The 13338-nt window shown below is 44.2% G+C and overlaps 1 protein-coding gene across 1 annotated transcript in view; it reads right to left on the reverse strand.

The window, feature by feature from the left end:
• Nucleotides 1-3859: 3859 nt before the first annotated feature.
• The window catches only part of SHROOM3 (shroom family member 3), a 309586-nt gene continuing 300107 nt past the window's right edge, over nucleotides 3860-13338 (reverse strand). The window contains exons 10-11 of the mRNA XM_065878012.1: nucleotides 8246-8518; nucleotides 3860-4225 (exon numbers count right to left, since the gene is read on the reverse strand). Of these exons, the coding sequence (XP_065734084.1) occupies nucleotides 3860-4225; nucleotides 8246-8518 (639 nt within the window). The remainder of the gene's footprint in view (nucleotides 4226-8245; nucleotides 8519-13338) is intronic.

A 13338-nucleotide genomic window follows, 5' to 3' on the forward strand; every position in this document is an offset into this window, starting at 1 on the left:
ACTGTACAAACGACAGGGGTAAGAGGCTCTTGGATGTTAGAGTACATCAGAATAAACTGGGGAACTTGTTAAGATGCAGGTTCCCAGCCTACTTGTTTGTGTCCCAGCAACTGGCCTTTTTATAACAAGTACCCGTTACTCTGATGCGGGTGCTACCTTGACTGTACTTTGAGAAACCATGATTGAGTTAGTGTCTGAATGAGCTCCCTTAAGAAAAGTAAGGTTTCATTTAGAAATAAGAATAAACTAGAACACCGTTCATGTGTCCCTGGTATCAAAATGGCCTTTATCATTTTATTCCATGCTTCGTCCCAGAGAGTTCAGGCAGCAGTGAATACCTTGGCCCCAATAATCTATTTCTGGGTAGAAAGGCCCCTTCACGTTCACCTGGCCACGTCTTGCTGGAGATGGAGAAGTTATTTCTCGCTCAAGTTCTTCCTTTTCCTCCCAGCAGTAAGGTGAATAAAACTCATTTTATTCTAAGAAAGGAAAAATAATTCCAACGTGACAGAATAAAGCCAGTAATATCATAGAAAATTAAACTAAAGAGAAAAAGTTGGAAACATATAAGAATAAAAAGCCAACATTTTCCAAGTTATCCAGAAAAAAAGCCCAATACTTTAATAAAAGATGCTTGAATAAAAAACAAACTTCACGGTAGAACTCATATTAGGAATGACTGTGATCTATCAAACTCAGAAGTGACTTTGGATCAGATATTAACAATGGAGTAATAGGAAAACTGGGATTTCCCAGGCTGGTTTCTGCTTTAATATCTTTTTTTGCCATGCCCTGCAGCATGTCGGATCTTAGTTCCCTGACCAGGGATCGAAGGCGTGCCCCCTGCAGTGGAAGCACGGAGTCTTAACCACTGGACCGCCAGGGAAGTCCCTGGTTTCTGCTTTATACGCCCCAAAGAACCTCAGTTAAGCCCTCACTCCTCATTTCAACAGACTCTTGGGAGCTGACCCAAACTTGCTCATCTTCAAGTCTGAAAACCAGTTGATGGTCTTCATCACCATAAAATGATCCCCTGGAGCAAAGGAAAAAAATGTTTGGTTTCGACAGTGCCTCTGGGAGAAACTCAAGACCTGTTGACTATGGACCCTCCCTGCATTCTTTGGGGTCAAGCAGCCACCACAAGATGCAAAGCAGCATGAGAAAAGGCTGAGTCAGACAACATGTAGCAACAAGCCCAGGAACTTCTCCAGGGGCCCAGGAAGTTGGAAGCCTCCCAGTTATGTCGTAGGACATTGTCCTTTCTTGGAACTTGGAAGGATTCTTGAGTATCAGCAAGGCCATCCCACTCCCACCTGACTTCTCACGGGACATGGTATCTCTGAAAGGATCGTATCCACAGGGACAATTATTGACCGAACAGACATTCCTGATGATGTAATGTGTGTCCTGAAATCCTGACCAACAGCTTGCTCATGGTTGCTGTGCCCGTGATGTTGGCCGAGGATGCTATTCGGAGGGAAAAGGTGGCTTCTACTGCGGATGAATTTTTTAAATAATTTTTTTTAATAGTAGGGAAAGAATGCAAAATAGGAGAGGGATAAAGAATAGGCTTATTATCTAGTTCAAGTTAACAATGAAAATTAGGTTAGTGATTTCTTCTCATCAGAGCACAGAGGTCAAAAGCCCTGTTATAAATATCACATCCGCCTGAGAATTAGATTTCACAGTCATACTCGGTACCTCACTCATCTCACGTAGCAGAACAACATTTCAACGGAACAAAAGAAGGGATAACTACCCTCAGAGCATCATCGCTTTCAGGTGCTTGTGGTGCCTCGCAGTATCACCTGCTCTGCTCTGGGGGGGGTCACTTACTTTGACATGTATAAATTAGAAAAGTGATGAAAAAGACTGAATGTGTACAACGTTCCCAGTCAAATCCCTAAGGATAATTTAGAAGAGTGTTGGGAATTGGGAGCCCCAGAATCCTCTGAGGAACTTCACCAAGAACTGCTGCAGACATTTGCTGGCTAGCTTCAACCTGCTCTGACCTCAGGGAAACCACTCAGTATCAGCAAGACACACCGATTGGAGTTCATCTCAGGCTCCTGTGTTGGCCTAAGTCTGATGAAAAGTCAGTTGGAGGTACTGTTTTTTTTTACTTCAAAATGACCATGCAGTGTGGCTACTGAATGCTGTCCCTGGTTCTACTGATTCACTGGGAGATGGAACCTCTAGATGTAAGAGATAAGCTTTTGAAAACATTCCTGGGAAACCAAGGTGCCGTCTTATAATGCAGTCTGACAGTGTAAAACCTCCGAAGAAAGAAGCAATGGCTTTTGTTGATGGCTCAGGAGAAATCTGTGGGTGGCCTATTGATTCTAAGTTCATCAAAATACATCTGTATTGGGGGTCAAAACTACGTTTCTGAAGTTCTTAACCAGAAAATTTTCATTCATCAAAATGTACTAAGAAAAACGAGCGTTTGATACCCTCCTAAGAACTTTACTCTCCCAGTTCTCTAGGACTGGCTGCTATAGTACTTGTAGCCCAAATCAGCACAGTTGGCCACCCCCCCCCCGCATCCGAGGATTCAACCCATGTAAAAACAACAACAGAACTAAAGCACAGCCTGGGATTCACCACCTGCTTAAAGTATTGGGTTGTTGCCATCTCCGGCAGCTGACAACATAGCCTGGTCGCTGGCCCATCATCTCCTTCCACCTTCCAGTCTCTATATTTTAATAAACTTACATCTTAGGCTCTCGAGTACCCTCTCAGATGTTATTATTGAAGCAGAATAGTGCAAAATCAGTCTTCAGAGGTTAAGGAGGGAGTTTTCAGTGAAAATGTAGTTGATAAGTTTGACATTTTAGGAAAAGAAACTTTTTTGAAAAGCATCATTAAAACAGCCCGCTGAAATAGCTCACCAAAGAAGTTGTATTTAGCTCAAATCTCGTATAGGAGGACAGCATGAATTCAGTTTTGAATTGACTTGGGTTCCGGCCTCCTTGTCAACAGGTTGGAGAGTTGTCCTTGTTAGTAAAATTTAGCTTTCTCTCCACCCCAGTGATAATGACAGGGAGCACTAGCAAAGGATACGATCGCCATGCTGCACAAAGCCTTCTTCCTGGGAAGGCGCGTGTGCTCCCGACTGCTGCGGGAGCACCGTGATGAAGACTGGCAGCAGTGGCAGCCGGGGCTCTGCCATACTCAGCTTAAGACAAGCACTGAAGGTCTACTCACTGTTGAGAGTTTAAGAAAAAAGTCTCCACACTCAATGTGACTGTCTTTGGAATTCTTCGTTTCATTAAGGTTCTCACAAAATACAAAGCTCAAAGGTAACCGTCTACGTCCACCACAAAACAGAATCAAGTAAGTGGTTAGCACACAAACAATGATCTTTTTCATTTTTAAAAATATAAATAACAACGTTCAAAGTTTGACAGTTTTCTCCTGTTTGTGTTTCTCTTTAAGGCTTTATGTTGCAGACCCTTAAGTACGCGTACCTGTCGTCAGGATGCACTGCCCACAAGCAGGGAAGGCCACTGTGGGTACATTCCTGAGGGTGACACGCACTTATCCACGTTGCCTCAAGCCTGTGGAAAACTAAACAGACACCCTCCGATCAGTTCGCACAGTTTCATTAATTTTCTTTCTACCACGAAGTGACAACAGAAAGGGGTAAGTTCCCAGCAGCATTCAAGCTCTCAGAATAATCAATCATGAAGGGCGAGAAGGAAAAGACAGGCTTTTTCCTGGATGGAATTTTTTTCCTTTTATCCAGAAAAACCCCCATAACCCACAGAGTTTACAGGCTGGCTTGTACTGAAACGTTTTTCAGATTAAATAGTGTTGAGAGAAGGGGTGGGCTCTTCGTTGGGTCCTGGAGAAGAGGTTAAAGTGGAGAGGTTACTGTTGGAAAAATACTGACAGTCCACCCTCCCACGGCAGTCACGTCACCGGCGAGGCCTGGGGGCAGAGCCAGGGCCCCTGCCTTGGGCACGAAATCCGAGGGAAGGCTCTCCAGCAGACACTTGACCTGCTCCTGGCCCAGCTTGATCTTGTCGTCCAGCTCCCGCTGCTCGATGAGGAGTGTCGACTTCATTTTCACAAAATGCTGGTAATCCTGGAGTTGCTCCTTGGAAAGGTAATGGGCCAGGATGTCCAGCACCACGCGCTGCCTCCGGTCCACATTCTCCTTGAGCTCCCGCGCGTCCTCGTGCTGTGCAGCCAGGACCTTCCTCTTCTCGTTGAGAGAGCTCTGCCAGGGCGAAACAAGCAGATCAGCCAAGGGCCAGCAGAACGGGGAAAAGAACCGAACTGCCCGCAGAGAGACCTTTTTCAGGACGGTGCAGTGTCTAAGTTTCTATTTTGATTGTCGATCTAAAGTAAGGAGACTCAGTCGTTTGAAAATCAGTTCATTACCCTTAGGTTGCAGATACATGGTTCTCTAACTTATAAAGTCATGTGGCAGCTTTAATTTGAGAGATTATGTTAAAATTGGCTGGGGTAATGGCTTTACTGTAAGGCTTCTAGACTTAGAAGAACAATCAGGATTCCATTTATATGAGGTCCTTAGAATAGTCTACAGTCATAGAGACACGAAGTAGAATGGTGGTTGCTAGGCTCTGGGGGAGGGGAGAAAGGAGGGGGAGTTGCTGTTTCAGTGGGTATAGAGTTTCAGTTTCGCAAGATGAGAAAGTTCTGGAGATCCGTTACACAACAACGTTAACATAGTTAATGCTACTGAACTGTACAGCTAAAAATGATTACGACAGCAAATCTTATATGTAGTTTACCACAGTTAAACAACTGAAGGGAAAAAAAGCCAGTCATCAAGGTACCTTGAGTGTTTACAAGTATTTCCATTTTACAGTGGTCCTCAAAGTGGGTACCAGCAGCATCTCCCGGGGATTTGTTAGAAATGCAAAATTTCAGGCCCCCTTCCACCTACTGAATCAAAAGTTCTGGAGGTGTGGGGCTTAGGGGTCTGTGGTTGAAGGAGCCTTTCGGGCGATTCTTTGCAGTTAAAGTTTGAGAACCTCTGCCCCAATCCATAATCAACAATGGGAACATTATTATTTACCATCTCCGAAAAAATCAGTTTCCATTTTTCAGGCCTCTGAATCTAACATGAGAGAAATTCTATTTGGCAATGATGGCAAGTTCATATTCTGAGAGTTTCTTATACAGACCCAATGGCAAGACAGCGTATTATCTTTAGACTTTACAGAAGTCTGTAATGTGGCCTTTTACTCAACACGCTGTCATTAACATTTTTAAAAATTTTACATTTAACCAGACTCTTCAGGCTAAAGTGAATGAGAAACTTTAAAGTGGAAATTAATCAAGAAATAAGAATATTTAAATATATACCTCAACACAGATTAGCTTATGTAGGGTTATGAAAGGCTCATGTGTCTCTGCCCTGAACTCCCCTTGAACTGGCCTGTCAGATCTTACCTAATAACGCCTAGAGGAAAAGTGGAAAGTTAATAGGTTAATCTTACAAATATCTCCATTTTCATAGGCTTCCTTCTCCTCATCAGAAAAACACACCTAAAAAAGAAACCCTCAGGGACTGAATTTGCAATGAAGACATGTTTCAAAATACCGTAGGGAAGTTAAGTTAAAAAGTGAGAACCTCTTCCTCACCTTTAAAAAATTATGACATATTTTAAACATCAGTATTGTATAGAGAATGGTATAAGATCTGTGTGCCCATCATTAACAGTGCCAAATCTTAGCTTGAACATGTTTCATATTTGCTTCAGTTTAAAAACAAAATATTCAGTTGATGAGTTATATATATAGAGTTCTCCCGATGCCCCTCCTCCCCTCACTGGTAACAATAATCCTGAATCTGGCATTTACTGAACCATTTATTCCTCCTTTCCTTATGCCTATTTACGCTTTTATTTAACAAAGACTAATAATCATAAAGACTAATACAGATGTATCTTGCAGATGAGCAAGCACTTGTATGTACTTGAGAGTGTGTACGCGCACTTAAGTGCTGAGTGGTTCCAGAATTGAATTCAACTCATCTTCCCGTAAGAACTGCTCCCGTGTTGCGTATCTCAGATACCTGTGGCATCCACCCAAGCGACCGAACGGGAAACTTGGAATGACCTTCTGTTGTATCCTTCCCGTCATCTAACATGCCCTGCTAATTCAAACTCATTCTCTGAGTCACTCCCTATTCTCTATCTCCATGACAATGGCCCAGATTAACAGCCTAAACCCATCTTGCTAGACCATGTTTACAATAAACCTCCCAACTGTAACATCATCCTCACCCCTCCCCAGGCTGATTACGTCATGAAATTAGTTCATGGCTCTCCAGGCCTACAGGCCAAAGTCTAAAGTACGACCCTCAGGTCTTTGCGATTATTTTCTGCACTGGATACTGTTTACCCCTTCAGATCCACCCTCCTCTTCTATGTCCAGGGAAGCTGCACCCTGCTGGCTGCTGGTTTTGGCCAGTGGCAGTCATGGGCAGGAGGCTGGAAGCTGGGAGGGAGAAGAAATGGAGGCCTTTATCCCTGGCTCCCTCCTTGCCAGGGGGTGGTGGCTACAACTTTTCACCCAGGCCTCAGTGCCGCAGGTCAGCTACAGCTAGAGTTCTGATAAGGGCCCCTTCCTCGTGCTGCTCCAGGTCCAGAGGTAGTGATGGCTTCCCCACTGATGCTAGCCCTGGGGGGACAGTGGCTTCATTATCCCTTGTCGGTCTCCCTTAAAAACAAGTAAATCAAGGAGGCACTCTGCTCTAGACATACCAACCACATGGAAACCAATTCTTAAACACGCCATGGCCTGTCTGGACTTTGTCCATGACATTCCTCCTAAATGGTAAAGCCCTTTCCCTCTCAGCCCACCTGGAATTAAGGAAGTCCCCTAGGCTCCATTCAAGCGGCACTTGTGTGAAGTCCTTCCTGACCACACCACACCGCGTGAGAGGTGCTCTCATGGCTCCGAGTTTATGGCTGTGCTGTAGCATAAATGCAATTGCCGCTTCTACACGGGTTACGTTGCTTTTCCTCACTGACTGCTGAGTTCCTCGAAGGCGGGCCTGTTTTTAGGCAGCGTTCAGCCCTAGCACGCGGGGCACCTGGCATCTGACAGGTTCTTGTTAGCTGCTTTCCGGATGAAAGGAAGGTGGAAAGGACAACACTTTTGAGGCAAACACCGTCAGACAGTTTGCAGGTGAGGAAGCGAAGGCCCAGAACGTTTACACGAGGAGGGCACTCGCCGGGAGAGGGGCTGCGGAAAGTTCCTGGATGCCGAGTCACATTCCTAAATGCTTACCGCCTAGACTTCTTTCAGTCCTTTAAAAATCTATTTGACAAGAGACACCTTTCCTTTGAATGCAGTACATTCGGAGAAATAATTGGGAAATCCCTGACAGCACTGAAAGAGAGAGCTGGAGCTAGAAGGAGCCAGAAAGCAAAGGAACCACTTGACGGCTGCAGCGCTCATCACCTCGGCATATATATGAAAAATAGCTACGTCGATCACCTGACCTCCCTTGGTAAGTTTGTTCCATGAGGGTGGGGATCTGACTGCTTTGTTCACAGAGTGTCCTAAGTGCCTAGATCAGAGAGTGGCATGTACCGGGTACTCAGTAAATATGTGCTGTACAGATGAGCACATAAAGAATGCTCTGTAGCTCTGGAATTAAGTTCAGTGAGGTGAATGACACTTGGGGGCTGCAGCAGGACTCCTCCTGTCCTGGCCCTGTCGCCTACTGGCCTGTTGTGAGGATTCTATGAGACTGCACCTACAGTGTGTCTAAGCCCACAGCGTCCGACCCAGAGGGAGGACTTAGATTCTATCTGGGATCGCCGCCGCTGTCACCACCAGTTATTCCGGTAAGGGCTGCCATGGACACAGCGGGTGCATCTTCACCAAGTGCCCGTGGCCCCTCACCTGCAGATTCCCGGGAGCCCTGTCCTCATCCCGAACAGTTGTGTCGTCCCTCTCCCTTTTTTTAATGTCAACCCCCATCATGCTTTTACCTTTCCTTTTTCTGGGATAAAAAGGAAGGAAAGAAACTCTGGCACCCACGTTTTTAACTTTTCCTAAGTATCCCTGAGGCTGAGGGGTCAGCATGACATCTTGGCGTGCAGGATCCTTCTCCTCTGTTCCCTGTACGTTGGAGTCTCTCCCTGCCCCGGAGAGATGGTGACCGTCTCTAGAAAGGCTCCTGTCTAATCTTACTTCCCTGGGTACATGGGCTCGGGCAGGAAAAGTGTAGAGCGGAATCGTTAACGCGGCCTACCCTTTCCTCGTTACTGGCGTCTTCACCAAGGCCACTGAGGACGTTCTCCACGCGGGCCAGGCGTCCTGAGAGGGAGAGCAGCAGGTTCACCACCTTGTCCAAGTCCCCGATGAACATCTTGTACTTGTCGATCTCATTGGGCTTGCAGAGCTCACTGATCCAGGCCTCTACCTCTTCCCCCAGGGCGTTATTGAGCTTGATGTCCATCAGCAGGCTCCCCTTGGCTTCCTGGAGGGTCTCAAGCTTGTGGGTGAGGCTTCCAATCAACTCCGCCTGGAACGAGAGGGGAGACGCATAGCAAAACTTAGCCATCTGACTGGTAAGTGAGGGCAGGATCCTCTTCTCCCAGCTGCATCCTTCCTGTCTCGTCTTCGAGGCTCAGCTGGTAGGCCCCCCCTCCACTCTGCGTGGACTGCCCCCAACATAAGGCCACAGTCTTCCTTCCTTTCCCTGAATGTCTACAACTGCCTTCTCTGAACCTGTTCGGTCCTCCCAGGCCAATGCGTGATTACACATTGCCTCGGAATGTTTTCCAGTGGTGTCGTGCTGTGTACAGCGCTCTCTTCCCAACTGGTTTGTTAACTACTCACTTTTAAAAGTCTTTTCAATACGTGTTCTCATTTGATCCTCACAACGATACCGTAGGCAGGCAGGGTAAATATTCTTGTTTAACAGGTGGAACAGACAAGAGTCAAAGGAATTAGGGAATTGCCTAAGATCACAGAGCTGAGTATTAGTCACAGATACCATTTGTGGAGGAAATACCATGAGCCGAACGCTGCGAGGAAGTCCATGGATTACCTCACCTGGTCTTCCCAGCTGTCTTGTAGTAGATACTACTTTAGCTGCATAGTGCGCCAGCCGAGGAAACTTCGACTTAGGGAGGTGAAGGGAGGCTAAGACACCTACGCTGGTGGGTGGGGCTGCCGTGAACTCAGGCAGCCTGACTTTGGGGCCACCCTTGTACAACCATTGTAAATATTCACGAGACCTTTATTCAGAATTCAGTCCCTTGTTCTGTCCTGCACCCACTGTCTCCAGTGAGCAGGGCTATGTAATCTGCCACCTTACTTACGTATCTCCATACTATGAAACAGAATTACACAAATACCCAGTATGCTTAACTGAAGGACTGAAGTAAAGGTCTTAATGGTTTCAACTTTGACTTCATCTGTATGAAGCGTCGACTCTTACTTTGTTGCAAGAGAAATTAGACTCCATGGCTCTTCAGTCATTTTTCTCTTCGCCTGAGGTAGCCATATGGAAAAAGAACATCTTTTTTTGGTTAAAACCTACTTCTTTACCACTAACAAGGTTCCAGCTCAAAATTTATATGTATGTATGTGTGTGTGTGTGTGTGTGTGTGTGTGTGTGTGTGTGTGTGTATGTATACATAAACCCAAGCTGTGTGAATTCAGTTGGAAGAAAACAAAGGGTCACAATTTCTACATTAGAGTAAATCTTCATTTTAAACGAAGGAAGAAAAAAAGGGAAAAAGAAATATTTTTGAATAACCAAACTGAAGGGTACTGACAGCTTTGTGTACTGTTTCTTCAGCATGTGCACCAGTGAATACAATAATCACAAACTTGGAGCTGCCCCCACCTTGGAGCTGGACTACCAGAGGTACTTCAACTAAGCAAGGTTCCCAAGGTCCTTGAAATGTTCAAGTTCTGGCTTTAATGGTGACATCTTACTGTCTTCTCGACTCGCCTAATCCCAGAGACTGAAGGGAGCTTAAAACATTCCCATCTGCTGCGCCGACTTATTATGGGTTATAATCTTTGGCTTTCTACAAGCAGTTAAGACAAAGTGGATACAAAAGACAATTTTAGTAGTGGAAAAAAAATGTACAGTATATATTATTCCTTAACTGAAGAATCTGAGCTCAGAAAAATGCAGGTGGGAGAGAATATTGTTTAATTTTCCTTATACTCCCCTGGAAGACTCATCATTTTCTAAACAACAATTCTGGTTGGCAGCTATGGTATTTGCCTGCAAAATAACCTGCTAGATACCTCCAGGAAAATGCCCAGCGGGGGTGACGATCTTGCACTGTGCTCTCTGTTCCTATGAAGAGAATGGCAGGGATACTGGGATGGAGAGAAGGAGGGAAAATAAACAGTACTTGCTGTTACATCTCCCAATATCCCTGCTGGACAGGGTTCCACAAGTCAAATGTCACCATTCCTGTCTTTCAGATAGATGATGAGAGAGACTGACATCTACGTGAAGTCAGCCCAGGAGTTTTTAAGCCTCGTGGCTTGCATTTCCTAGGCTTGCCACTCTGAATGTTACCAAGAGGGTACTTTCTTATAGAAAACCGGGTTATGCCAAATCCAAGAGCTAGTTAACTAAGCAACAACATTCTCATGACTCCAACCTCAGGAAAAGGCCGCCTGCTTATTCCAGCGTTTTGGGATCCGTTTCAACCTCACATCTTGAGTAGTAGACTTTCTACAAAAGGAATTATAAAAACCAGAGAGTAGAAAGAAAAGGCAACAGCTTCGTGTTTTCCATTACTCCTACAAATATGACTTCTTTTGAAACTAATATTGTGTCATTTCTGGAACTCCATTCTAAAAATCCTCACTATGGCTCTCAGTAGCTGGCATTCTAAGAAATAGATGTGATGATTTTAAATTTGCAAATGAGCTTAAACCAGTAAGGGTAAGTCTGTCCTCACATGGGGTGAGTGGTGAAGAGGGGGGAGAACTCTTCCTCTGAGTTTCCACTGAACTCCGTGCACTGATTTTCTTAGGCTCCTTCAATCTAAGCAGGGTTCATAATATCCTTGAAATGTCCAAGTCCTGGCTTTAATTAAAGGTTATGGGTCAGCAGTGCTGGAAGGGCAGCCACCAAGCGAGCAGGGTTTGATGGGTAAGGACGGGTCAAAGAATTTGACACAGCTGAACAGCCATCAGGTTCAGAGTCTAGCCCATTCAGTCTTTCCTCTGGAGACCCTGTTGGGTTTTTTTTGTTTGTTTTTTCGTTTTAATTTTATTGGAGTATAGTGGATTTACAGTGGTGTGTTAGTTTCAGGTATACGGCAAAGTATTTCAGTTATACATATATTCATTCTTTTTTAGATTCTTTTCTCATATAGTTTATCACAGAATATTGAGTAGATTTCCCAGTGCTATACCAGTAGGTCCTTGTTGCTTATCTATTTTATATATAGTACTGTGTATATGTTAATCCCAAGTTCCTGATTTATCCCTTCCCCCCACTTTTCCCCTTTGGTCACCATAAGTTTGTTTTCAATATCTGTCAGTCTGTTTCTGTTCTGTAAATAAGTTCATTTTTCTCATTTTTTAAAAATTAGATTTCACATGAGTGATATCATATGATATTTGTCTCTCTGTCTGACGTACTTCACTTAGTATGATAACCTAGGTCCATCCATGTTGCTGCAAATGGCATTATTTCGTTCCAGTCTATGTCTTTTGGTTGGAGCATCAAATCCATTTACATTTAAGGTAATTATCAACATATATGTTCTTATTGCCATTTTGTTAATTGTTTTGGATTTGTTTTTGAAGATCTTTTTTCTTCCCTTCCTCTTTTGTTCTCTTGTGATTTGATATCTATCTTTAGTGTTGTGTTTGGATTGCTTTTCTTTTCTGTGTGTGTATCTACTGTGGGTTTTTGGTTTGTGGTTCCCATGAGGTTTTGATGTAGCAGTCTATGTATGTGCAAGATTGTTTTAAGTTGCTGGTCTTTTAATTTGAAATGCATTTCCGATATCCTGCATTTGTACTCTCCTCACGATTGGTGGTTTTGATATCATATTTGTGTGTGGATGATTTCCTACCTTTATGTTTGCCTTTACATACCGTGAGCTTTCCCATTCATAATTTTCTTGATTCTAGTTGTGGCCTTTTCTTTACTGCCTAGAGAAGTTCCTTTAGGATTTGTTGTAAAGCTGGTTTGGTGGTACTGAATTCTCTTAGCTTTTGCTTGTCTGTAAAGCTTTTGATTTCTCCATCAAATCTGAATGAGAGCCTTACTGGGTAGAGTATTTTGGGTTGTAGGTTCTTCCCTTTCATCACTTTAAATATATCATGCCACTCCCTTCTGGCTTGTAGAGTTTCTGCTGAAAGATCAGCAGATAATGTTATGGGGATTCTCCTATATGTTATTTGTTGCTTTTAGTATTTTCTCCTTTGTCTTTTTTGTCAGTTTGATTAATATGTGTCTGAGCATGTTCTTCTTTGCATTTATCTTCTGTGGGACTCTCTGCTCTTCCTGGACTTGAGTGTTTCCTTTCTCATGTCAGGGAAGTTTTCAGCTATAATCTCTTCAAATATTTTCTCAGGCCCTTTCTCGCTTCTCCTTCTGGGACCCAAATAATGCAAACGTTGTCCCAGACGTCTCTGAGGCTGTCCTCATTTCTTTTCATTTTTTCTTCATTCTCTTCAGCCGCAGTGATTTCCACCATTCTGTTTTTCAGCACGCTTATTCATTCTTCTGCCTCAATTACTCTGCTGTTGATTCCATTTGGTGTATTCTTCATTCCAGATATTGTATTGTTCGTCTCTGTTTCTTTGTTCTTTAAATCTTCTAGCTCTTCGTTAAACATCTCTTGTCTCATCTTGATCTGTGCCTCCACTCTTTTTCTGAAATTTTGAATCATCTTTGATATCATTACTCTAAATTCTTTTTCAGGTAGGTTGCCTATCTCCACTTCATTTAGTTGTTCCTGTGGGTTTTTTTTTTTTTTTATCTTGTTCCCTTGTCTGGAACATATTTCTCTGCCATCTCATTTTGTCTAATTTTCTGTTATTTGGGGTCTCCTTCCCACTGGCTGCAGGATCAGAACTCCTCTTGCTTCTGGTGTCGTCTGCCCTCTGGTGGATGAGGTTGGTCCTGGGGCTTGAGCAGGCTTCCTGTTGGGAGGGACTGGTGCCTGCCCACTGGTGGGGGGAGCTGGGTCTTGTTCCCCTGGCGGTCGGGGCCACGTCAAGGGGTGTTTAGAGGTGGCTGTGAGCTCAGTACACATTTAGGCAGCCTATCTGCTGGCGGATGGGGCTGTGTTCCTATCCTGCTGCTTGTTTGGCCTGAGGTGTTCCAGCACTGGAGGCTGCAGACTG

Source organism: Phocoena phocoena, chromosome 5 (genome assembly GCF_963924675.1).
Source record: "Phocoena phocoena chromosome 5, mPhoPho1.1, whole genome shotgun sequence".
NCBI classification, from domain to species: domain Eukaryota; kingdom Metazoa; phylum Chordata; class Mammalia; order Artiodactyla; family Phocoenidae; genus Phocoena; species Phocoena phocoena.